At 39.6% G+C, this 27,000-nt stretch overlaps 1 protein-coding gene across 1 annotated transcript; it reads right to left on the reverse strand.

Annotated features, from left to right (window-relative positions):
- Window positions 1-4,642: 4,642 nt before the first annotated feature.
- On the reverse strand, window positions 4,643-26,007 carry LOC593087. Its single transcript, XM_030976572.1, has 9 exons — window positions 25,226-26,007; window positions 23,638-24,384; window positions 10,758-11,693; window positions 9,946-10,051; window positions 8,537-9,591; window positions 7,830-7,935; window positions 6,685-7,457; window positions 5,610-5,715; window positions 4,643-5,272 (listed from the first exon to the last, which is right to left on the reverse strand). Exons 1-9 carry the CDS (start codon window positions 25,240-25,242, stop codon window positions 4,964-4,966), a joined length of 4,155 nt encoding a protein of 1,384 aa, XP_030832432.1. The 5' UTR covers window positions 25,243-26,007; the 3' UTR covers window positions 4,643-4,963.
- Between the last annotated feature and the right edge of the window lie 993 nt (window positions 26,008-27,000).

Here is a 27,000-nt window from a genome sequence, read left to right on the forward strand (position 1 = left end):
AATGCACGTAATTAATGATTTGTCTACCCAGTGAAGCCTAATCTGCTTCAACGCTGTTCTTCCTGAGGGCCTTGCACAACCTCACCCCACCACCACCACCCTCATCATCATCATCACCGTCGTCATCACCATCATCATCACCACCACCACCACCACCAACACAACCACCTCCTCCTCCGCATCATTATCCTCAAAATCATCTCCTCGTGCTCATCATCACTACCATAGACACCACTACCTCTCAATGTATCATTATTAATAACATGAACATGACCTTGTCTAGGGCATCACAATCAACTCCTTCCCAAGTGAATGTCATCAAAGCTGTACTTGATTTCAGTGAATTTAAACTTTTTGAGGTATGTTAATTTGTTTGTTTTTATTATTGTTGGTAAAGGTTTAGTTGCAATAATTTTGGTCAGCCCCTTCCCCTGGTGAAAGTCTAGCAATCTAATTAGATTTTTGTGACCATACACCTTCATGTGCTAATTGCCGATCCACATTTTCATTTACTAAACATGACCAAATCTGCATGTACATTTTCTATCACAAATCACTATTTGTCTTAAGTTAGACAAGATTTTGAATTGTGGAATTGGCTTGCTTGACAGCAGGTACCATACTTCTTCGAAAATGCACTCTCATGACCCGAATTTCCGACTTTTAACACCTCCAACAGCGCAGAAGAAAACAAAAATGCGGTCTCACAGCAAAGCAGGTGCGAAGAGATCAGACGTTAATACTGCCAGCACCAGTGGCTGTAGCGCTAGGGTCTGTAATGCGTAGACTATAGCTTGCGAGTAAAGCGGAGACTCTGTCGGTGGAGTGGAATCTCTCTCTTGGTGAGTCATCCGCCGCGAGTCACCCTCTTGTCATCAGCAGTAGATAGCGAAGTCGTAAATTCCTTGAAATACTCAAGGGTCGGCCAGGAGCTTTGGAATGGAGATTTAAACAAAAAATTAGACTGAGTAAGACGAAATGAGAGAGCAGGGGGAAGAAATTAAAGTTTGTTTTCAAGAAAAGAAACTGGTATTAATAATACGCAATCGTGCGAAAGCGAAGAACTAGGAAATTTTTCTTGCGGCGGTTTTTGTCATTGATATAATCTAAGCTGATTTCTCTGATGTATTGTCAGACTGCATGATTTGAAAAACGCACATGGGAACAATTTAGGTATAGTCTAATCAATAATGTATAGCTCAAAAGAAACAGGATCAAGCATAAACTAAACTGTATAATCTGTTCGGATTATGGGAGAGAGAGAGAGAGAGAGAGAGAGGGAAAGAAAGGGAGAGAGAGAGAGAGAGAGAGAGAGAGAGAAAGAGAAATACTTAGTAGAGAAAAAGGGGATGAGAACGAGAGAGAGAGAGAGAGAGAGAGAGAGAACAAATATTACAGATAGAAAGGCAGAAAGGGAAGGGAGAATATGATAATATGCGGTAGATTTGAGAAGAAAAAAAAAATTGAAAATCAGTTTTAAAATGCATTGTGGGTAATGGCTATCGACACTTCGGGACATTGCGAGCAGGAGATGGCAGTGTACGTAAATCTGAAGTCAAAATATCCTGCCTTTAAGATGATGTTCATCTTACATCAAAATGGATGTGACATAACAGAACTTGACGACATTATTAGTCACTGCTGATTTAAGAAGAATAAGGAAGGTGCAAGAAGAAGTAGAAGTAGAGCTCTACGTAACCTTTAAAATCTCGACACAATGAGTTAAGTTCGCCTGGGAGGCATTCGAAGAACCGCATCCTCCTACTGTACGGATGCTTGAGATTACCAGCTGTCTAAAGATGTCTAATCGTTGGTTCTCTTCCTCTTTACATTAATTGTTTTCCTCTAGCTCTTCCATCTTCAACTTTTTTTTCTGAGCTGTATAGGATATACGGATCCGAAGTAACACGAGAAAGGGGCCAGTAAAACTAGTCAGATATAGCTTTATGTATTTATTTATTTATTTATTTATTTATTTATTTATTTATTTATTTATTTATTTATTTCTAATCTTTTGACAGGGTAGCCCATTCACCAACAAGTCATGGGGCCCTGAATGAACATATTTACATCGTTTATAACATTTATACAGAACAGTTACAAAAATAATACTCGTTTGCAAAATAAACATATATCATTTACCTAGTAAACAGTAATGTCAATAGGAAAATATTAATTAAGTCGCAGTTATGTGAATAAGTCATGTTAATATTACAGCACATGCACGTAGTGTATGTTCGGCTGAGCCATTCACAAATTACAACTTTGTTTAAACAATCTCTTAAATGAAATGACAGAGGAAGCCGTTCTCAACGAATTATCTAGCTTATTCCATTCAAATATGGAAGAAACAATTGGGCTACACTTATAACAATCAGTGTGAAATCTAGGCACACGTAAACATCCACTGTCCATTTGCCTTTTTTGATGCTCATGCACATCATTAGGATTGATTAAGCCTACCTGAAGGTCAGAAGGTGCTAAGTTATGAACGCATTTCATCATAACGCGACTTAACTCAAACCGCTTGTCTAGTGTCATCCATTTCAGACTTGTGAACAAATCAGCTGATTAGCCGATTAGTGTCTTCTTGATATTTTATCCCAGCTTGTAATTTGAATCATCATTATCAATTTGTTTAACCTTTCATTTACCTTCAGTGCCAATACGGACAGTCGCTCGTTTGCTACTCATGTAGATTTGCACAAAACAATTGGCACCATTTTAACGATGGATTGATTTGTGCTTTGCCTTGCACAATTTTATTACCCATTTTTCGGTCTTAATTAGCTCAGTGACAAACATGTAAAACAAAGGGTTTAGAATAATCTTGCACTTGAAACAGTGAAATAATGTTGACGCCTTTGGAATATCTACCCCATGATAAATACAATGTGGTACGGGGTGATTAGCTGTGTGGCATATACAGATTTAATAAATGAATATAATGTTGAAAGAAAAACAAGCTATATAAACCTCCTGAGCTGAGGTTGCTGGTACCGCGGTAGAAATCGTGTGTGTGTGTGTGTGAGAGAGAGAGAGAGAGAGAGAGAGAGAGAGAGATTTTTTTGAGGGGAGTCGGGTTTTTGTGTTACCAGATATAGGGCCATTTTATTTTATTTTATCAGCAAGTTAACAATTTTTGTGGTGCATTATGTTTCGTGTAATGTTTAAGTTTAGCTACATGACTGACATTTCATGGCAGCCATCTTCAATATGTCAATCCAACCTATCACATTTAAAGAGCCCGTATTGACAAATTCCAAGATGTAATACTCTTGTCCATGATCTTCTCATTCGCTCCCGGTGAATTTGGCGCGAATTGGGTCACGACATCTCCGGGGGTTATATCTAAGAGATGAAATAATTTGCGATGATTACTCTCTTTCTCTCTCTCTCTCTCTCATCTCTGTCTCTCCCCTTCTTTTCAATCTCTTCTCCATCTCTTATTATCTCTCTCTCTCTCTCTTTCCCACTCGCTCTTTCTCTCATATCTGTCTCTCCCCTTCAGTTTTCGATCTCTTAACTCCCTCGCTTTCTCTCTCTCTCTCCCCTTCTTTTCAATCTCTTCTCTATCTCTTATTATCTCCCTCTCACTCCCTTTCCCAATCGCTCTTTATCTCTCTCTCTCATCTCTGTCCCTCCCCTTTTTTTCTCAATCTCTTATTATCTCTCTCTCTCTGTCTTGCCTGTCACTCAACATCCCTGATGCTGATGTCCTCTTCGTCTTCCTCGTCGTCTTCCTCCTCCTCGTGTCAAAACGAGTATGTCGAAACAAAGTTCTCCCGCGAGATCGTCAGTTACGCGAGGTCAAAATACTTTGAATTTATGTTCTCATCTATAGCCAAAACACTCTTGGTAGGCCTACGTGTATTACTAATGTCTCACGCTGCAAGGATGGGCAGGTCATTAGAAAATTTGATTGGGTGGGGACATAAAGTCCCCCCCCCCCCCCATCCCTAAAATTCAATTTCTTAATTTCTCTAAATGAAATGAAAAGTATTTCTCTCTCTCTCTCTCTCTCTCTCTCTCTCTCTCTCTCTCTCTCCATTTTCATAGATTATCAGCCTTTAACCACAGCACACCCATGTTCTTGGTCTTTCTTTTTTCCTCTTCTTCATGAACTCTTCTTACAATCTCTCCCCCCCCTTCTCTCTTTCTCTCTCTCCATTTTCATTGATTCTCAGATTAATAAATACTACAATTATATGATTTTAAAACATGAATTTAATACATGAATAATTTCTTTGAAATTACTATATGAATAGTTAAAACATCATACATGTATTGTATTTGGGGGATCAGTTACTTTTTGGTTTAGAATTTTAGATTATCAAATATCATTTAGAACATAACTTTTACCGAAATTTATTGCATTAGGCCCTAGAAATATGTTAAACATACATATAAATCAATCCTTGATATTCATGAACTTTTAAAAAAAGGCTTTGCAGCATTTCATGCCCACAAGTTTCACATTCATGAAATCAAATTTTCACCAATATTTCTCAAAAACACATTTAATATTGATGTCTGTAGCAACCAGGGAAAAAATTAATATTTATTTTTCGGGGGCTACTTTTCAAGCATGCCTGCATAAAAATAACACTCTAAAATTTGTTTTGCATTGAACTCTATGCAAATTTACGGGGGCTCTTTTGGGCATTTTGGGAGCAAATTCGCCCAGAGCCTCCGTGTATTTTTTCACTGGTAGCAACCATAATGTCTTCCCCTTTTTTTGATGACCAATGGTATTGACATTTGACAACTATTAAATCAGTAGTGTCTGCGGCCATCACATGATGCCTCTGCCTCGTTGTCCTGGTATAATATGGATATCAAATGTCTTGACAGGTCTTCAATGTCATACAGATTGGTGGGGTCAGGGGTCATCATGATGCCTCGGTGGCTGCGACTTGAAGTCTTATTCATCATCTAAATTGAACAGTCACAATTACTGCTCTCAAGTGTCACCAAGATTAGTTGTGTCTGCAGCCATCACATGGTACACAGAGTCCTCTTCTTTGATCACGATGCCCTCGACATCATCCAGCACCTCAAAGACATCATCTTCATCGGCCTCACCAGGACTATCGATGTCCCCTCGGTCTCTTCTGTCATCCAGTGATTGTCCACTGGCATTCTGGAGTTCGTCCATTCCTTCAAAGTACCTGAAGTTCTTGCGGGTATGTTCTTGTACAGCAGGAGCGTCTCTGTCCTGACGCTTCCGTTTGTTCTTGAATTTGTGCATCAGTTTCTGTCTCCATGCCTCCTGTAGAAAAGAACAGAAAGGTGTTAGATGGCCTTCAAAAACATCTTCTCATATTATTTACAAGAATGTAATGATCAAGGGAGAGGGGCAAAATTATTCTTTCTTTTGCAATGATGCGCTCCTTCCTGACAATGCATATGTGAACTGGTATTTCTACACATGACTTCATGTAACTTGAACAGCACCGTTTCTGCATGAGTTAGCAGGTTCAACTACACACTCCCTTCCCTCTCATGAAAATGTGTTTAAATCATACTTAAAAGAATTACCAACTATGCACACTATCTCCACACATACATGTGTATCCTTGAAACTTGGGAATGTTAACATTTCTTACCAAGTTGTCTGGACAGTCTCGGATGGGGCCAGCCTGGGGGAGAAGCTGCGGATACTGTTCCAAGAATGTCTTGGTAAAGTAGATGTAGTCCGATGCAGATGGGTAACTAGAGAAAAGCAGAAAAGGCAGAATTTGTCCAAAGTTCTGAAGAGGTACATGCAATTGTTATTACATCAGAGCAATGATTCCTCATTGTGGATAAACAGGTCTGGGTATAGGTGCTTAATCTTTGATTGCATTTTCAGTGATATCTTGAATTCAACACTTAAATTCTATGTTCCCCATCAAACCTTAATAGCTTGATGTTCTTTTAAAGGCCATCTGTACTAGTTTATAGGAGGGATTAAACCACCATGCAAGGTCACTGGACAGGTGGTTATCTCATCAACTCAGCTCTCAATCAACATAAGAAAAAGAGGATCATGGGGGACCAATGGTCACCGATTATGCATTGTTTTCTATATAGAGGGAGCAAGTAGCTACAAGTAATACAGTGGGGCTTTAAGAGTGAATTTCTGGTTCTGCTTACATGGATGAATCATACATTGAAGAATTTGTTGACTTTCCATTTACAATGAAAAGTCCAATCGCACATCCTGACATGCCCTTAAAGGTAAAGACCAGTTATGGTCATGCGATTGCATTGTGAAAGAAACATTGTGGAATCGATCAGAAAAGGTTGATCATCTAGCATCTAGCATCTGCAAGGTTCTGGAATCATCAAAATGATAAGAAATTTGGCCCATTCTTCGTAAAGTTACAAGCACTATACACAGAAAGATGTATATGGGACTACCCTATATCTCTCACAGACCATGAGAGAAACAAATTTACCAAATATATGAATTAGTAGGCGGTTTCCGGGCAAATTTTTCATCATCATGTATTAGTCAAAACATATTCTTTCACATGATTGGTAATGAGAGCTTCCATTTCATTTTTTGAAATTGGGGCGTTTCCAAAACTGGTCTTTACCTTTAATGAACCTGTTGACTACTAAATTTGTTAACCCCAAAGGTTTAAAGTAGTTAACCCCCCAATCCTGTAGGCAATGAGGTGAAGTCATGTTTCTTACAAGGTGTATGGCACGATACTCTCATAGAGTCTGTCCAGGAGATTGGATCTGTCTTTCGCTTCTATTGGTATACCATGCTCCAGCTTCTGAAGGATGCTGTGATGAAACTTAGGGAGTTCATAATCGTAGAGTGACAACCTTCCCGGTTCCAAGGCTGGAGCACTCTTCATGTGGTGGGTTTCCATCTGCTTCTCTCTCTCGCCCGAGCTGGAAGATGAGTACTCTTCAACCGTGGAAGGAAGATCAACTGCTTGGGAGGATGACAAGGTCCTCTCTGGCAGTCTTGACATCTGCATGTATGGCTGCGAGGAGCAAGACTCTTGGGCCACTTCCTTGATTGGTTTGTTCTGTAAATGTGAAGTGGTTAGTCGGTCAGGAGGATAATCTTGTGAGCCAGGTAAATTCCTCTCTGAACTATTGATGGAGGGAGACGAAGAGACAGAATCCTGGATGGCTCCCTTGATTGGTGTGTCACCAAGATCGGTTGTGTCTGCAGCCATCACATGATACATGGAGTCTTCTTCTTTAATCACAATATCCTCAACATCATCCATCACTTCAAAGACATCATCCTCATCGGCCTCACCAGGACTATCAATGTCCGCTCGGTCTCTCCTGCCATCCAGAGATTGCCCACTGGCAACTTGGAGTTCGTCCAGTCCCTCAAAATATCTGCAGTTCTTACGGGTATGTTCTCTTACTGCTGGAGCATCTCTGTCCTGGCGCTTCCGTCTGTTCTTAAATTTGTGCATCAATTTCTGTCTCCATGCCTCCTGTAGAAAAAAGAAAGGGGTTGGTGCTCTTTAAAAAACATCATCCTATAAATCTTGGAAGTATCAACGCTGAGGGGAGGAACAATTTGTCAGTTTTCATGGACCCCAAAATCTGTCATATATATCCATGTACGTATTCGTTGGGTCATAGTTAATACAACAAATTGAATAGTACATCCTTGATATTTCACTTAGGTGTGCCCTTTGCAACATGCAATTACACCTCATTCAATTCAGACAAAAGGCTACAATTGTAATGTCATTAGACATGTAGAAACGATTCCCCTTGTGACTTTTTGAGGTCTACTTATAACGGACTAGATATAGAACATACATCTGAAAGAGCAATACAGAGAGACTACCAATTCTTACCCAGTTATCAGGACAATCTCGGATGGGACCAGCCTGGTGGAGCAGCTGCGGGTACTGTTCCAAGAAGACGTTGGTCAAATAGATGTAGTCTGCAGCGGATGGGTAACTGAATAGAAGAATAGAAGAAGAAGAATGACAAATCGTCTTAATTTCTATCCTTGATCAGGAGGATTACCTAACCTAATCCATAATTCCTCGAAGACGCAGAAAGCTCCATTGGTGAGCTGGCCTTCCTTCGATATACAACGGAAAGAGTTACTGATGTCAGTACCTAAAAATGTCATTAAAAGTTGCAATTTTGTATGAGTTGGATGACATGTCATGTCAAAATGCCTCTAAAGACAGCCCACCAAAAACAAAGATACATTTGATCTCAGATGAAAGGTAAGAGTATGTGTTAGAGGATAAAATGCTTATCTGCATACTATGTAGACTCTATGAGCTGTGTTTATATACCAGTTCAGTCTTTATTCATACTCCAGTTGAAAAAAAGCGAACAATGAATATATAGAAAGCGATAAAATGATAAAATACAAGGTACAAATTAAATGAATTCACTAAAAACAAGTAGAATAATATCTATACCCCGGTATGTCACAATGTTTTCTTTAAAACTGTTTCTCATGGATTAATATAGATGCATGCACTTAGTAAATGTATAGTTTGATTATCCTGGAGTTAAGCGACACTAGTAATTTACTACTTACTATGTGTATGGAACAACACTTTCATAGAGTGTATCCAAAAGAGTGGATCTATCCTTGGCGTCTATAGTTATACCATTCTCAAGCTTCTGAAGGGTATCAGCATGAAACTCTGGCAGTTTATAATCATAGAGAGATGGTTTATCAGGATCATAGGAGGTAGGACTATGGACACGTTGGACTTCCATCAACCTCTGCTCTTGGCCACTGCTGGATTGTAAGTCCCGGTCAATATGGTCATGGTCTTGGGAGGAGAGCAAGAAACTTCCTGGAATCTTTGATGTCTCTCCATGCCAGGATGAGGAACCAGAGTCCTGTTCCTCTTCCATGACTGGTTGGTTTTGTGAAGAAGGAATTGTCTGTTGGTTGGGAGCATTGTCTTGAGAGTGGCCGTCTTGAGACTGTGGCAAGCTTCTCTCTGGAAACCTTGAAGCCTGCCCGTATGACCTTGCTGAACTAGAATCCTGGACGACTCCCATGACTGGTTTACTTTGCAGATGTGGAGTGGTCTGTTTAAAAGACATATTATCTTGAGATGAGGGGAATCTTCCATCTAGAGTCCTTGAATTCTGCACGTGTCGCGGCGAAGACAAATGCTCCTGGACACACTCCATGACAAGATTGTTTTGTGATTGCAAAGGGTTTAATTGTTGGGGTAGGTGAACTTGGAAAGAATGAAAAGTCCTTTCTGGAATCCTTGGACTCTGTGAGGTTGAAGGTGAAGTGAGAGGTTCCTGGGCAACTCCCATACCTGTTGTTTCACACAGATTAGTGGTGTCTGCAGCCATCACATGGTACATCGAGTCTTCATCCTTGATCACCACATCCTGATCATCATCCACCACTTCAAAGACCTCATCGACATCACCAGGACAATCGATGTCCACATTGTGTCCTCTATCATGTGTAGTGTGCCCAGCGGCACTCTGGAGTTCGTCCAGCCCTTCAGAGTGCTTAAAGCAATTCATGCGCTTGTGCTTTCGTACGCCAGGAGCATCTCTATCTTGCCGCTTCCGTTTGTTCTTGAACTTGTGCATCACTTTCTGCCTCCACACCTCCTAAAGAGAAGAAGAGAAAGGGGCATTATGTCTAAGAACATTATTCAAAACAGTATTGAGATTGAGAATTTCATGGGTAGAGAAAAATTTGTTTATGGTGTTCTGTCCTATCATGTCCTGGAGATTTCCATGTAGAGCAACAGTAATATTCTTAACCTATTGACTACTGAGTTCTCTGATTCCCATAAGCTTAACCTGCTTAACCTGCATAACCTGTTTACCATATGCAAAGGATTAAAGTAGGCTAGAAATGCCCTCCCAACTTTAAGGTATCTGAAGAAGAAATGTAAACTATCCCAATACTTACTTAAGACTCTACAAGATTTCTTGATAAAGATTGCTACCAGTTCTTACCCAATCGTCCGGACAGTCTCGGATGGAGCCAGCCTGGTGAAAAAGCTGTGGATACCGCTCCAAGAATATCCTGGTCAAGTAGGTATAGTCTGATGTGGTTGGGTAACTGGAGAAGAGGAGGAAGGGTGATTGTTCACAACTGTCTTAAGAGACAACATGTTCCTACAAGAGAAAAACTTTTCCTATTCCTCTCCCACATATTTGAAAGATATATCAAATTTATTCAGCCACGATTTATATGTTACTGCATATAAACAAAAGTACCAAGTTGAAATGAAATGAAGGGGATTCAAAATGTTTAAACATTTAATTATGTTTTACCTGCCTGCTCCAGGGAGTAGCTGCAAAAATCGTACTTCCTCAAATCTGGTTTTACTTAAACCCAACCTGATGCATCATACAAATATTATGTCTTCATCAACTCCCTCACCTTGCCCAAAACTGTGCGTTACGAGGGGTCAGTGACACAAAGACATAACTCCAATTTTGCCATTTTGAGAAAAAGTGTTTTAAGTGTCACTGAGCACTTGGGCCTTAAGGAGATAAGTCTTTGTTTCACTAGCCACTGACTTCAATGGGGTTGGGTGGAGTTAAGTCTTTGTATTTCCTGGAAAGCCCACATTTTTCTGAACATTTTGATATCAAATACACATTTTGGCAAAATATGGAGTTACGTCTTTGTGTCACCTAACCCCCACATTATCCAAAGAAAAACAGCAGTATGAGGTGCCTGCCAGCAAGAAGGCAGCAATGGCTATGTATCGTCATGGCAGTACTGGCCTTCTTGCGGGCAGCCATTGTACGGTACTCACTACGTGTATGGAACAACACTTTCATAGAGTGAATCCAGGAGATTGGACCTGTCCTTGGCATCTATAGGTATGCCATAGTCAAGTTTGTAAACGACATCAGGATGGAACTGTGGCAGTTTATAATCACTGAGTAACAGTCTATCATTGTCCAGTATGGGAGGGTGGTTGCCTTCTTCCATCTGCTCCTCCTCCTCTTGTTCTGTGGTAGGTAACTCATCTTCAAAGACGGTAGGAGGAAGAGGAGCATCGTCTTGGGAGGGGGGTAAGTTCCTTTGTGAAACCTTTATAGTCTGTGTGTATGGCTTTGCAGAACATGCTTCTTGGGCAACTTGTACCTCTGGTTTGCTTTGTGAATGACCTGTGGTTGCTTGGAGGAGTGATTGGTTTTGAGAATGGCCGGGCAAGGTCTTCTCTTGAATCCTTGAAGTCTTGGACAAAGGCATAGAGGGACAGGACTCCTGGGCTTCAGGTGGGTTTGGCGCAGGTGAAGGGGTCGTTTGTGGGTGAGGCGCAACGTCTTGACAAGCAGTTAAGATTCGTTCTGTAATCCTTGAGGTATGAATGTACGGTGCAGGAAAAGAATGCTGTGCACAGTGTGCAGTCTCCATGGCTAGTTTGTTTTGAGACTCTGAAGAGGTCATCTGGTAAGACACATTCTCCTGGGATTGGAGCACAGACCTCCTTTCTGACACTCTTGAACTCTGCAAGTATTGCACTGGTAAGGACTGCTGCACAACGTCCATGACTGGTGTGTTTTGCGGATGCAAAGTGGTCCTTCGGGAGGGTGCATCTTCCTGCGATGGGGGTAGGGTCCTATCAGGAATTCTTGAAGGCAAGGAGAAAGACTGCTGGATGTAGTCAACGACCGGCCTATCTTCTGAATGTGAAGGGACTGTTGGGTAGGGCTGATGACAGCAGGTGCAAGTCGGAACATAGCTGAAAAGAAAATATCAAAATTGATTGGATTTTCATTCATACCAAGAAGCTAGTCTAAAGGCTAGGGCATACTCCCCTTTAGAAGAATGGTAGAGGAAAAAAAGAGAAAGGGGAGCATGGGAGGGAGAGAAGGGAAAGGTATTAAACATGAACGTGAAAAGATTATACAACTCCCTACAGCAACACACACACAAACACACCCACACACATACATACGCACATCCATAGGAGTTTCTGGTGTAAATTGACGGCTCATATGTACACATCAGTTATCATTACATGTTTGAGGACACACATGTTTGTAGGAATATAACACGATAGTCTGGAAACCTACGGCATAACCGAGGACCTACTTTTTCTTTTGACATAGAGCACTTAAATAAATGTACCCTATATGAAAGAGCCTCCAATTAAAAAAAATGTATAGGGTTCTCGAACCGAGGACGTCCTCGTTTTGTGGTTGGTTGTCGAAGTGAAGGTACAGTTCTTACCAGTGTCCTTGGTACCCACCCACATAGCATTTCAGGGGGGTGTTTCACAAAGATCCCAAGACGAACTTAACACTAAGTGAACATTTTGGAGAGCCATTTGTAGCCTTAAAATAAAGTATATTCAAAAGCGAAAATTCAAGTATTTTAGACTTTTTATAAATTCCACATCAAGAACATGAAATCTCCTTGATAATAGAAAAACATGAAGGATTCGAATCAACATTTTATGCCTTTTAAAATAACTTTTACAAAATATTTTCATAGATGCTAACGGCTTTCCATAATTGTTAAGTCCAACTTAGGATCTTTTTAAACACCCCCCCTCCCTGGTGTAAATCAGGGACTCATTAGTACACATCAGTACATTATTACATGTGCGAGGACACACATAATTTTTTTTCTTCTCTTAATTCCTCTTCCATTGCTTTGCTGCTAATTTGCTTGAAATTTATATGCAGATGAACCAATTTTAGTATTGCATAAATAGATTTTGTAGGGAATTGCGGACAGAATTGAACTAAAATGGTCAATTTGACAATTTCTTCATAAAACAGAAAGTAAGGTATTTCTCAAGGTGAGCCAATAACCGATTCATAAACTTCGTGCTGTATATTGAGGCTTGAGAGGAAGAAGGGGAATAATCTAAAACCTTGTAAGTTGTGCCTTTCTGGATTTCATTAGATTATCACTGTGGAGGTACACATATAATGGTTTTTTTCACACACTTTTGTTCATTGCACTTCTATAAGCATTATGTAATGATCATTTTAACAATGCTATGCGTTTTCTGTGCTTTATTGTAAACTGAATATAATTCAGCCTTCGGGTTGCCATTTTCAGTATTCTCAATAAACCATTCAATTCAATTCAATTCTTAGTCTTTCACAAAGACTAAGAATGACTGTAATCGCACTAAACTATGGCAGGCCGGTAATGCCACTGCTTGCTCTCACCGTTCTTAACATTACGGTCTCTCAAGGAAAGTGCAAGTCGTGCTGTCAAATCAACAGCATATACTCTTTTTTTAATTCCATTGCTGAAGGAAACATAGTATAACTTAAATGTGCACATTCCTTAAGAGAGGGATTGTTTGAGCAACTACTGGCATCAACTGCCTGTCATGTGTGTGTTTTCAATCAATCTTGGTCTTTGTGATACCCCTACCCCCTGGTCTCATATCATACATGTTCAAATTTTGAAAGGATAGGAAATGAAATACTCTTTACACTCAAATCAGACACAAGAGATTATTATTGAAAGATTACTTCATCTTTATTTTTTTCTTCTCCATTTTAACCAGGCATTCATCAGCACATTTAAAAAATATGCAATGCAAACATTTTACTTGTAGAAAAAAAACTTTTTTTTGTTCGTGCAAATCATATGCCATACAAAAGTATAAAAATAATGTGAAATTTTATGCAAAAATACATGAAATAACGACATCTCATAACTTCTCTTTACAATAATATGTATCATTAACTACACAAATATGTTTAAACAAATGTTTTCATCAGCTGAGTCAACTTGTGCATATGTTGAGCATCAGATATGGCAGATGATCTTATTGTTTGATATAATAAAAAATGGAGGCAAGCAAAGATAGTTCTTTGAATAATAATAACAGTGGGTTCTTGTATAGTGCACATGTCTGTCTGACATTTCTGGCACTCCAGAATTATTTTAAAGGAATTTATCCCTGCCAGGTACCCATTTACCTCACCTGGGTGGAGTGTGGCACATGTAGATTAATGCCTTGCCAAAGGACACTTACTGCTACATCAGCGATTTAAACCCTGTACCTTGTGTTTCACAGTAAGGTGACTTACCCACAAGACCACAACACCTCTCTACCTAAGTAGTCACTCATAAGATATTCACAAGATGATTTGAAGACAATAAAGAACACCCCTAAAAGCACCATACACTTTGTACATAAAAAATCTAAATCATCAAAGTGATAACACAATTTTTAAGCAGTATTTTTACACACAATAAATTTCTGTTTTTTTGTTGTTGTATGCATTAACTCATGTGATCTCTTCATTCTCTTTTTCTGGTCAGAATAATGATCGACAAACATAATATTTGAATAAGAACAACAACACCACCACCACAATGGCTACTAATAAAGATCTACAGAGCATTTTCTGTGTAGCTCTTTGGGGAAAAGATTTACATTCAGCACAAACATTTTGTTTAAGAACAAGATTAAGTCATCATAATCGCTATGTTAATAAGTGATTAATTCATAAAGATAATTGTTGTTAATGATGGAACACAACCTCTATGGAGAGTAATGTTCGTGCAAAATTAATCTCCATGTAATAAAGTCAATGGACACTTAGATTGAAACAAAAACAATAATTATCATGTATTTTATTGTTTTCTTAATTTCTGATGCATTTTATCAATTGTAAATTAAATGCATTTCATCATTAGTTTTTCTATCAATATTCACACAACACAAATAACAAGAGACCTTTAATTTGGAAATAACTGATTTACAACTAAAATGAGAAAACATTGATATTCATCTTTTAGACACAAAATCTATAAATCATCCAATACTTGGCTGATATAATGTCACAAAATGTCATAAAATGTCAAATGAATCCATAATGGTAAACCAGATTTATGTGAACTTGTGAATTCGCAGAAGACTGGCAAGAAAGAATGAGGCTTGAAACCGCACAGTGAGATTTTCATGCCTCGGAAGTAATCGCAAAATTTAATAAGGAGGTGGTAGAGGTCATGACCTTTTAGGGTCATTTATGGGTAATCTTTGAATACAGTCAAACCTGTCTTAGTCACCACCTCTCTATAAAGACCACCTGGCTATAGTGGTCATGTATTTTGTCTCCCTAAGTAAAGAAATGTGTGTTGTACACTGTTGGTCATAATGGTGGAATATTTATTTTTACCCCAGTTTAGGGAAGGATTTAAAAAAATTATTTATTTCTAATAGATCTAGATAATGGCATACATTCTCAGATTTTATTGAACATTAATTTGCGAGTGTTTGTTTTGCGTAACTGCTTAATCATGTGTGCTACTATGCTAATCAGCTAAGGGACCTACGTCCTTAAGTCATAATTGACAGTAATGAGGATTAATGCCTCACAAAAGGGCACTAATATAGAGCTGATCGACACGATTTTTATCCTGGGGCCTCACAGTAACGAGGCCATTGCTTAGCCCCTGAATCATGACTGTACGCAGTGTTTGCTAGGGTACGCGGCCCCTTCCACAAATCCCCCAAAACGAAGAAAATGCAATAAATTGTCAAAAAATCATTGCATTTTCCCCCGGCCCCCAACAGGAAAAATCCCTCTGTAGGGCCATGCATTATGGACACTCGCAAAACGAACACTCGCAAATTAATATTCAATAAAATCTGAGAATGTAAGCCATTATCTAGATCTATTAGAAATAAATAATTTTTTTAAATCCTTCCCTAAACTGGGGTAAAAATTATTCCACCATTATGACCAACAGTGTAGAACCTGTCTACAGTGGTCACTTTCTCTGTTTCCCTTGGGTGGCCTTTATAGACAGGTTTGACCGTACTTTGTTCTATGAACAGGTTTGTAGCTAATTGTGATTGTGATGGAGATTTTTTTATTATTAATTCATTTATAATTAGGTTGGACAGACTACATCAAAATCCTGGCAAAAATAGGAAGAGTGGAACTTTGCAATATACCATGTATGTCCAGTAGTACATTAAAAGTAAAACAAAACAGATTCTCATTAAAAAGTACATATATGTTTGAGCTAAGGGTTGAAATTCAGTTTAAAGTTCAATGATGTGAGTTCCCAGTGAACATCAATGTCTGTCATACCAATGTGATTTCTCCTTCAATTTTATTTCATCAAATAGTTCATGGTGCCATGTTCACAATAGTGTTTCAATACAGCATAATACAAAAGTGGCAGTTTAGTCATAAAATAAATTGGTAAGTATTTCAATATATTCAGTACGGTAATGTTAATTTAAAACAACTCACTATGCTTTTAGTGTTCGATTCGATTCAACCTCATAATTTACATTTTTCTGCTTCCAGTGAAAGTAAATTGCTATGAATATTGGAATGCTATCCAAGGAGACAGCAATTACATATTGACTGAGATTGTCGATGCAGGAAACATTCTGGAATAAATACAAATACAAGTATAATTTTGAGACAAAGAAATTTTACTGAATTTGTAAAGATCAAATATAAAAGGAGGAAAAAAAAGGAGTAGGAAACATATATATTATACTGAAAGGCTGATAGCCATTCAAACACAAGTATTGGAGGAAGAGAGTAGGTGGTAGGCTAGTTATCCCCACTCTCCCTGCTGCTTTCCAATATGGAAGTTTACATTTTTTAAATGTTTCATTGTACATGTATGTAGTCTATCTCTTGGGCTACTCCTTTCTTCATCAAGTGCTGCCCATCTTTCTCTCCTTTCACCGCATTCTCCTCCACTAGATCTTTCTAATAAGCATTCTATATATTTCATCATATTCCTCAGTTTCATTCTTCACTTGATATTTCCTTAAATGATAGTTCTTTGATCCCCTTCTTCCATCACCAATATTCTGCTACTCTTTTTCACCTTAAACTAAGTCGTCTTCTGCTAAATCTACCTTTTTATCAATATTTCATCTTAATCCTCTATTTCGATTTTGACTTGTTTTTCCATAAAATGATATCAATTCTTCTTTCATCAATATTCTGCTTATCTCTCCATCCTTCCTTCCACGATCCCTTCTTTGAATTATCTTCCACCACATATCTACCTTCTCATGAATATTCAAAACATGTCATCGTAATCCTCGGTTTCAATCTTAACTTGGTATTTTCTTAAATAATGGTGCTTTGATCCATTTCTTTCATCAATAGTTAGCTCATCTTCCTCTCCTTCCACTGAGTTCTCTTCTACCGGATCTACCTTCGTCATTCCGCTTGCCCTTTTTGATCTCTCGTCCTCCCCATCGACGTCAGGCCCCCGTTTGACACCCCTTGCGATAGTACAATCTGTAAGAATAGAAAAAAATGTTGAGTTTAGGGGGATGTTTCACTCTGAAGTTGGACTTACAAATTATTGAGAGCCATATGTAGCCTTAAAATAAAATATATTCAGAAGCAAAAATTCTAGTATTTTAGACTTTTTATAAATACCACATCAAGAACAAGACATCTCCCTGATACTAGAAAATATGAATGATTTGAATCAACATTTAATGCCTTTTAAAATAATTTTCACAAAATATTTTCATAGATGCTCACAGCTTTCCATAATTGTTTAAGTCCAACTTAGAGATAAGTTCAACTTAGGATCTTTGTGCAACAACCCTCTGGTAATACTTGAAAGAAAAGTTTCACAGCAAAAAATATATACCCAGTATACTGGTACTCTAAACTGAACATCTGGTATCAGCTATTTTCAAATAAATGATAATTGCCACATATATGAATGGAAAATTACCAACAAAAATGAGAAAATCATTAAGGAAAAATGAGATGAGGTCAGTTGAGAATTTGAGCATTTGAACTGATTTTCATGATTTTGCAGATCCAAATATATAGTGAATATAATTGCTTCAACTGCTCCACCGGGAGTGGAGCATAGGCAATATAATGTGTGGATTAGCAATTGAATCTAATGACCTGGATAATAATAATTACAAGGTAAAATGCTTAGAAACATAGTATTAAGCGCTATACAAATGTGACTACCGTTTATTATTATTATCATCATCACCACCACCACCACCACCACCACCACCACCATCATCATCATCATCATCATCACCACCACCACCACCACCACCACCATCATCATCATCATCACCACCACCACCACCACCAGGCGCGCCGGAAGCAGTTTGGGATTGGGGGGGCAAACATTCCAGGGGGCTCACCTTCCGAGGGCAGTGACGTAATGAGAAAAAACGTTCGGAAGGGGGGGGGCAGACGAAAAATCTGCATCACCACCAGTCTTACACGTTACATGCAGGTCCCGCGGAACGTTTTTCAAAGTGAAGTATTAACGATCAGGTAGAGCGTAAATTGGCGTGGGGTCCAGCCTCGGCAGGGTGTCAAGGGGCTGAGCCCCCGGAAGCTCAGGGATTTTAGGTATTTAATTACGGTTAGATGAGCATCCAGGGGCCTCTTTAAGGCCATTGACGTGTTCCAGAGGGGGGGGGGGGAGCCCCCAGAAGCTCAGAGGTTTTAATATTTAACTACGGTCAGATGAGCAACCAGGGGCCGCCCTAGGGCACTTGGTGGGGTCCAGGGGGCAGGGCCCCCGGAAGCTCAGGGGTTTTAGGTATTGAATAATGGTCAGATGAGCATCCAGGGGCCCGCCTTATAGGGCCCTTGGTGGGGTCCAGGGGGCAGAGCCCCCGGAAGCTCAGGGGTTTTAGGTATTTAATAATGGTCAGATGAGCATCCAGGGGCCCGCCTTATAGGGCCCTTGGTGGGGTCCAGGGGGCAGAGCCCCCGGAAGCTCAGGGGTTTTAGGTATTTAATTACGGTCAGATGAGCATCCAGGGGCCCGCCTTAGAGCCCTTGGTGGGGTCCAGGGGGCAGAGCCCCCGGAAGCTCAGGGGTTTTAGGTATTTAATTACGGTCAGATGAGCATCCAGGGGCCCGCCTTAGGGCCCTTGGTGGGGTCCGGGGGCGGAGCACCCGTAAGCTCTGGGGTTTTAGGCATTTAATTACGGTCAGATGAGCATTTTTTATGCCTTATTTGTGACATTGGCAGGTCACTTATTTTTTCTCTCCGTCTTTCTTTCTTTTTCTCTTTAACATACTTTTTCAAAAAGTGAGGGGGGAGGGGCTCGAGCCCAGCCACTTTGCAGACCATGTCATAAAGGCTTCTAAATAAGCGTATTTTTCGCCCGACTGTAATTTGGGAATTTCTTATTTTCCAACAAACGCATAAAAAGGTATGACTTAAAAAAAAATGGAGAAAAAATACCGGAAAATCATGTCATAACAGCAACATGTGTAAATCACTGGTATCGTATAGATATACCCCCCCCCCCCATCAGTACGCCAGCGTTCAGGGGCTCATGTCTTCTCACCCCTATAACAAAACCAAAAAAACAGACACGTTTTCCCATTCTCGCACAATATGTCCACGATATGCGCGTATCGCTATTATAAACCGTATAGGTAGCATGCGCAATGTTTATAAAAATTTAATTCCTGTGAACTTTCCTTTTCTTTGAATGGAATGGTATATGTGCTTTAATTCAGGTTTTTATTATTGTTATGTTCTTTTGGGTTAAAAATACAAACCATGTTTATTCCTTTACTGCTTTTTTTTTTTTTTTTGGAGGGGGGGGGGGGCGTTTTTGGGGGGCAAAAATGCGTTTTGCCCCCCCACTTTTTTGACTGGGGGGGCAACTGCCCCCCCTGCCCCCCCACTTCCGGCGCCTATGACCACCACCACTATCATCATCACCACCACCACCACCACCACCACCATCATCACCACCACCACCACCATCGCCATCACCACCACCACCACCACCACCACCACCACCACCACCACCACCACCATCATCATCATCACCACCACCTCTACCACCACCACCACCACCACCACCATCATCATCATCATCATCACCACCACCACCACCACTATCATCATCACCACCACCACCACCACCACCACCATCATCACCACCACCACCACCATCGCCACCACCACCACCACCACCACCACCACCACCACCACCACCACCACCACTATCACCAATTATCATTATCATCTTTATCATTATTAAGAAAACAAGCAAAAAATCTTTAAATTGGCATCATAAAAGCACAAACAAGGTCTTTTTTTACAGATTGGATATATTCTCTAGTACTGCCTGTAACATTTACATGAACATGAAGTTGCAATGCATCACATCTGAAGAATGTTAATGTGAAGCAGAAAACAAAATGTTGCCAATTGGAAAATAGAATTCTTTCACAACAGATTTTTTTTTTACTATTGATTTTTAATGAGATAAATGTAACCTTTCTCGTCTGTTGTTGTGCCATCCAAAGTATCATCATCATCACTTTCATTTTCAGGCTTTTCAGATATATCTACAAGTAAAACAATTCTTTTTTTAACACCAGCTCCACACAGGCTCCATAAATCCAACAATGAACCAATCATTATTAAATCAGAAACTAGTAGGTGCAAAACATGTTTGCTTATTATCATTCCCAAAATTATTGAATTATGACTGACACTGATTTTTGAAATTCACAGAGGTTCTTACCATTAAATTGATCATCATCATCATTTTAATGTGTAGCAAATGAAGTGCCAATGAAGATGATGGTTTCTTGTACAGTGCCAGTATCTCCCTAAAAACTATTTTTAGTTTTTGTTTCACTATTATCAATTTGAATTTTCCATTTTTACTAGAAGTAAAATATTATGTTTTTCCAGGGAAGATTTTTCTTGGAAATACCATAAAAATATAGAGGGAAAACAAATTAAATGTAAAAAAAAAAAAAAAAAACAGGGTTACCTCTGCTGAGGGGCACTCATGGTGTTACATTTCTCTAAATTGTCTTACAATCTTTTTCTAACTTATTTATTAATTCATTTATATATCTCTATCTATCTCTATCCATTTATTTATTATTATTTTTTCATAAGTATTTATTATTATTATTATTAATATTATTTTTTTTATTTTTTTCTTTTGGGGGGGGGGGGGGTAATATTGTACCTTCAGCGATCCAAGCATCATCACCTTCTCCTGTCACTCCAGCTCCATTGATGCTCCCTCTTGAATCGCCTTCACTCAGGTTCCCTCCAGACTCATCCTCCATGGTTTCTTCCGTTGCTATGGAAACAAGGTTAAAAAGCAACCGATTACTCAAAATATTTGTGGTGACAAAATTAAAAAATATTTATTTACATTTTTTTTTTTTTTTTTTTGTGTTGATATAGCCATTCAAATATATACTGAAGGTGCAAATGAATACCGTAAATCTCCGTGTATAAGGCGCACCTGTGTATAAGGCGCACCCCTATTTTGGGGAGGAGAAAGAAAAAAAAAAGTTTTTTGTTTTGTTGTTGTTGTTGTTTTGTTGCCGAAAACCCACGAGGGGAAGGACCTTCATTTTACATCGAGGTGCAGTTGAAGTTGTGAACTTGTCATAAATAATAGTAACAACAGTCTAAGGCTTCATGATACCAAGTGTCCCACACCAGCCTCATCACATCACCTAGCAGAAGCACTGTGCCAAACATCAATAGTCATGCATGATATGAATAGCATCCTCTAAATTTCTGACAATGGAGTACCTAGGATAGAACCTTGTGGTACACCATTTGTTATAGAAAAAAAAATTGAGGAATTATTATTATAAACTACATATTGAGATCTATTAGAAAGATTACTTTCAAACCAAGATGACAGACAAATTTGAGTGTTGTTGTAGTTTCCGAGTGGTGAGTCAACACACTGATTACTGAGCTAGGAGACATTGCCAGGCATAGCGCCATAAATCGAAACTAAAAAAAACAAAAAAAACTTTTTTTTCTGTACCTGTGTATAAGACGCACCCCCGACTTTCAAATTTTTTCGGCGACAAAAAAGTGCGCCTTATACACAGAGATTTACGGTAAAAATATTCTTATTATACCTTTTTTTCTTTCAAACTATTGGAGGACCAGATGAGACTTGAGTAATTTACTAAATGAGAATAAGCATGTTGATGCTATCACCAACAAAACTTGGTATAAGCTCAATTTTACAGCTCTGCGCCCTAAACCATATTTACACAGGTACATTCGATCCACTTTTAAAAGTGAAATTTGTCTTTATTACAACATGGATACAAAAACAGATATTACGTTGATTCTATGACTCTGAAGATGGTAAATACAATAGCCACTCCCAGAACTTTATTGAAACAAGCTGATAAGCCATAAATAATGATCATTAACATTAACAGATATATATATTACGCTAATATAATACATGTATCATTGTAGATCTAGATCTAATTGAGTAGATCTAGATCTACCTTATAGAGTGAAGTTATAGCAATAAGAAGAACAACATCAAGTTGTAACGATAGCAGAGTGATATATTACAAAAGAAAAAATATGGCTTTTTATTTGGGGAATTAGGAAGCCCGAAGGAATATCAATAAAACAAACTAACCTTTTTCAGTTCCGTTGCTGTGTCCAATTTGATTGTCTGCATCCCTGGTCCCAGAATCAGCACTGTAATTATCATCGTCCTCACTAATCGGATCCTCGGCTTCATCTTGATCCTCCAGCGTGGTCGAACTCAAATCATCGCGATCACCGTTCCCCACCAAGTCCGGAAGTTCGCAAGCTAACTTTGATCCGTACACTGCATCTATCTCAGAATACCATGCTGGGAAAGCAATCTCATCTTGTGCGAACCCGCTCGAAAGCTGTCTCCTGATCTTGCGGTATTCCGACTTCATGCGATTCACCTTGTCGCGGACGCGGTCCCAGGGCCGTTTGGGGAATCCCATGTCTGCCAGTGTGAGAGCGATGCGTGTGTATATGGGTTTGTTACGGCGAGTCGTTATTCCACACAACGCCAACTGTATCTCATCACTGCACCAAGTACCGATTAGGTACGTGCATTCCATAACGCTCCACAGAGCTCCACGGGAGCATTCGACCGGCAGCTGCGAAACTCTTGGATTGAGAGCGGGTAGAATATATAAAATGGAACCAACATAAGTGACGTCTTTTGAAGAAATGCGATTTAGGGCATAGTTTTGAAAGCAAAACTGGGCATGAAATGATGAAAGTATATATGACTATATTTCTCCTTTGAATATAGAAGCAAACTGTACGCTCTACAAAAATGCTGATGAGAATAGAGAATAGGAGACACAACATCATTCTCTCATTGATTTGTACATTACAGGGGAAATATTGTAGTTAGATTCATCGACGAAAAAAAATCATATATATACCTGCAGGATTGTAATGAAAATAGTACTACTTTGGTATGGCCAGCATTGTATTGTCTGCTTGGAGACGGAATTCCCATCATTTTGTCCAGAGTTAACATTCTTTTGGCTCCAAGCAGACAACATACAGCTGCTCATCTTTCTCATCCTTCACCCCCCCCCCCCACCTGTCCCCCCCCCCCTCTCTCTCTCTCTCTCCCTCTCTTTCTCTCTCTCCAGTCATCAAAAGAAGTTTGACCACTGCCAAAGCATTGGACACTTCATTGTTGCACATGCATGTATACACACACCACAATTTGAATTCTTAAAGGCTTGTTCACTTATGCCGGGGTATTGAAGCCGCAGAGGTTTACTGTCGGAGTTTTTAAACATACTTCAGTGTAGCGTACTTCACATCTTATACCATCTTGTACCAATGCAGCTTAGCACATGTGAACTGGCATATATTATCAATCTTATTGATGTCAAAATGCTTACCTATCATCCTTGACATCTTGTCTCGCTCCCATTGTTTCGCCCGCAGACGATGAGGACGCTTTTCCGGGAGCTTGAGACGTTCTTCCAGGAGCTTGGGGTGCTCTTACAGGAGCTGGGGACGTTCTTACAGGAGCTTCAGATGTTCTCACAGGAGCTTGGGCGGTTCTTACAGGAGTTTGGGACGTTCGTACAGGAGCTTGGGGCGTTCTCACAGGAGCTTCGGAAGTTCGTACAGGAGTTTGGGATATTCTTACTTGAGCAACAGGCAGTATCCTGCGAGGCTTTCCCGGAGCCTGAGGTTGTTTGATAAGAGCCAATGCAGGTAGAGCCTTTGCGGTTGGTGCACCTTTTGTCAAGGTCACCATCGGATAGGAGGACAGAACTTGGACCTTCGGTGGTTCCGATCCCTTAGGCTTAATAGGCTTAGGAGTCCCAACCAACGAGGTACATGTAGGATTGACCGTGGCTGGCTTGGACGGCGTCCTATTGGCTATACTGATGTCCAACGCACTTTTGATGGCTTCCTTGTCGACCTCGACTTTGACCCTGCTGTTGGTGGGAGTGGGGTCCCCCTCATCAAGGTCGACCCAGTCTTCGAAACCCTTGTCCCAGATCTGGAGGAGGACGTTCTTGAGGTTGAAAAGTTCCATGGCTTCTTGCCTCAATGTCATTACCTTCACATTCTCAACCCCCTTGGTCACTGAGAACTCCACTTTCTTCTTGCGCTCACCAAATATCAAAAGATATCTGAAAAAAAGAGAAAAAAAAAATCCATATTTAGTCTCAAACATCATTCTAAAACACAAACAATGTTAATTCATAACTGAAATAAGTGCTGTATCTCAAATTTCTTCGAGGGGGGGGGGGGTGGGCTTATTGTTTTCTTGGGGGGGGGGAGGGGCACCAGGAATGTTTTGAGCTTATATAATATACATGTATGTGAAGGAAGTGTGATGGCATTATATTTGCACAAAGCATTGAAAGTACTGTATAATCTTATTTTGTGAACTTTTCAGTACTTTTCAGGGTGGGGGGGGGGGGGGGGATATAAATGGTGGAGGGGAATGAACTCCAAGGACCCCCACCCCCACCCACCTCTCAACATCGCTGTTAAATTCAGTTAATACATGCTATTACAGTATTTAGTCTCACCATTTCTTTTATATTTCAAAGATTAGGAGGAACATTATACAATTTGTACAGGAACTATATCAACACTCTCTAATTTAGACTCTAAACAAACAGAAAAAATGATTTTCAACTTTCTAATGATTCTGCAGTTTAGCTATTGTTAATATTATCATTATTATTATCATAACTATTATTGATGCAAATATGATAATTAATAATGATATCAATAATATTAATAACAATAATAACATTAATAATAATAATAATATTACCATTATTACAATTATAATAATCTTATTAATAATCATATTATTATCCTATCATCATAATTATCATAATTATTATTAATGATATTATATCATTGCCATCAATCATCATCATCATCATCATCATCATCATCATCATCATCATCATCATCATCATCATTTCCTGAGAATCTGCATCCTGGTCGACTTACCTGAGTACATGAGTCATCGTGTTAGCACTATCCTGACTATAGTTCAGCTACTGTTTGTATGTACACATTATACACCCTCAAAGCTGATTAAAGAGTCACTAGCCTGCAGAGTTATAACCAGGGATCCAACAATCATACTATAGATTAGTCACACGATCAGATCAAATTAATGTCTAAAGAGCATGCAGGCAACATCTAATTTAGTTGAAGATGCAGGCTTGAAGTTGAACACATAACCAGGAAGTTATCTTTGCTGCAACCAGGTATGACTACCTAGACACATGCATGCTGTGCCTCGTTCCAACGTGCTACAGTGTATGCATGCATGGTCAGTGCACATACACACATCCCAACACAAAAGTGTTTCCAAAGCCAATTTCTATAGTCATACCTCGTATGCACTCCTGTGACTGTACGTGACTAGCTACATGTATTGTGTGTGTGTACAGTGATTTGTGTATCCCTGTGTGTATGCAATCAGCATGTTTCTGCATTGCTGACTATGCATGTATTTGCAGGGTGCTGTTGAATGAAGGCCTGGCTTCCCAGTTCGGTTCAGGGGACTCCTCAGGATTTTGTTCCCTGACTCTCAGAAAATGTGTTTTGTTGATATCAAGTCCTAACAAAACAAATTTGTAGGCAAGAAACCATGGGACCTGGACGGGCTTGAAGTCATACCTGTGGGACTTGGATTAATGCCTTACCAGTTGAAGAAACATAGACTTCCCACCACTTCAATTTTTGTTTTTGAATTTGTATATTTTTCCTTTACATCATTCACCCAGTCAATGCTTTCATGGTTTTTTAAAATAATTAAAGGGTAGGGGGGGGGGGGGGGGCATATACTTCAACCAATTTCTGGTGCCCCCCATGTGAATAATCTAATCCTATCCTAGACTACCATAACATTAATACACACAGACAACTACGACCATATCCCCCTTCCTCCATAAATGTCTTTGTAAACAACAATAGAAATACTCAAAGTCAGATCATCACTACAAGTCGTCCTTGTTTTCACGAAGTGACGGTAGTGAGGAAAATCGTAACGCAAAGTGAATGCAATTTTTTTCACTACCGTCACTTCGTGAAAACAGCGACGAAGTGATGCAATCCTTCATCCTCATCATCTACACAAACATTACATTTTTGTCTCTCCTCTCGGCTCTCCTTTCATCTTTCTTTCTTTCTCCCTCCATCTTTGGCTCTCTGCCTACAGCAACAACACAGACCCTGTAATAACTCCTTGCAGTCATCACTCCATTCTTCCCCACCAGTGATGCAATCCATATCCCTCATTCTCATAATTCTCCCTCTTCCTACCTTCATGCTTCTCTCTCTCTCTCCATCCAATACCATGGATCCTCAAACAAGGTCAAGTCATCACTCCATCCCCTCTACCAGTGATGGGATCTCTCTTCCTCATCCCGTCATCTATTACAACTTCCAGTCTCATCTTCCTCCCTTTCTCCTCCATCTTTTCATCTCCCTCCACCCTTGACCCTCTCTTTAGCAACAACACAAACCCTGAAACAAAGTCATGTCTTGAGTCCACCCCTCCTACCAGTGATGCGATCTCTCTTCCTCATCCCCATCATCTATTATACGACTTTAATAGTCTCATCTTCCTCCCTTTCTCCTTCTATCTTGTCCTCTCCCTAGCAACAACACAAACCCTGAAAACAAAGTCTTGACTCCACCCCTTCTACCCGTGATGCTATCCTTTTCCCTCATCCCCAGACTCATCTCCCTTTGGCTCTCTCTCTCTCTCTCTC

Source organism: Strongylocentrotus purpuratus, unplaced genomic scaffold, assembly GCF_000002235.5.
Source record: "Strongylocentrotus purpuratus isolate Spur 01 unplaced genomic scaffold, Spur_5.0 spur5_scaffold_9, whole genome shotgun sequence".
Classification (NCBI taxonomy): Eukaryota; Metazoa; Echinodermata; class Echinoidea; order Camarodonta; family Strongylocentrotidae; genus Strongylocentrotus; species Strongylocentrotus purpuratus.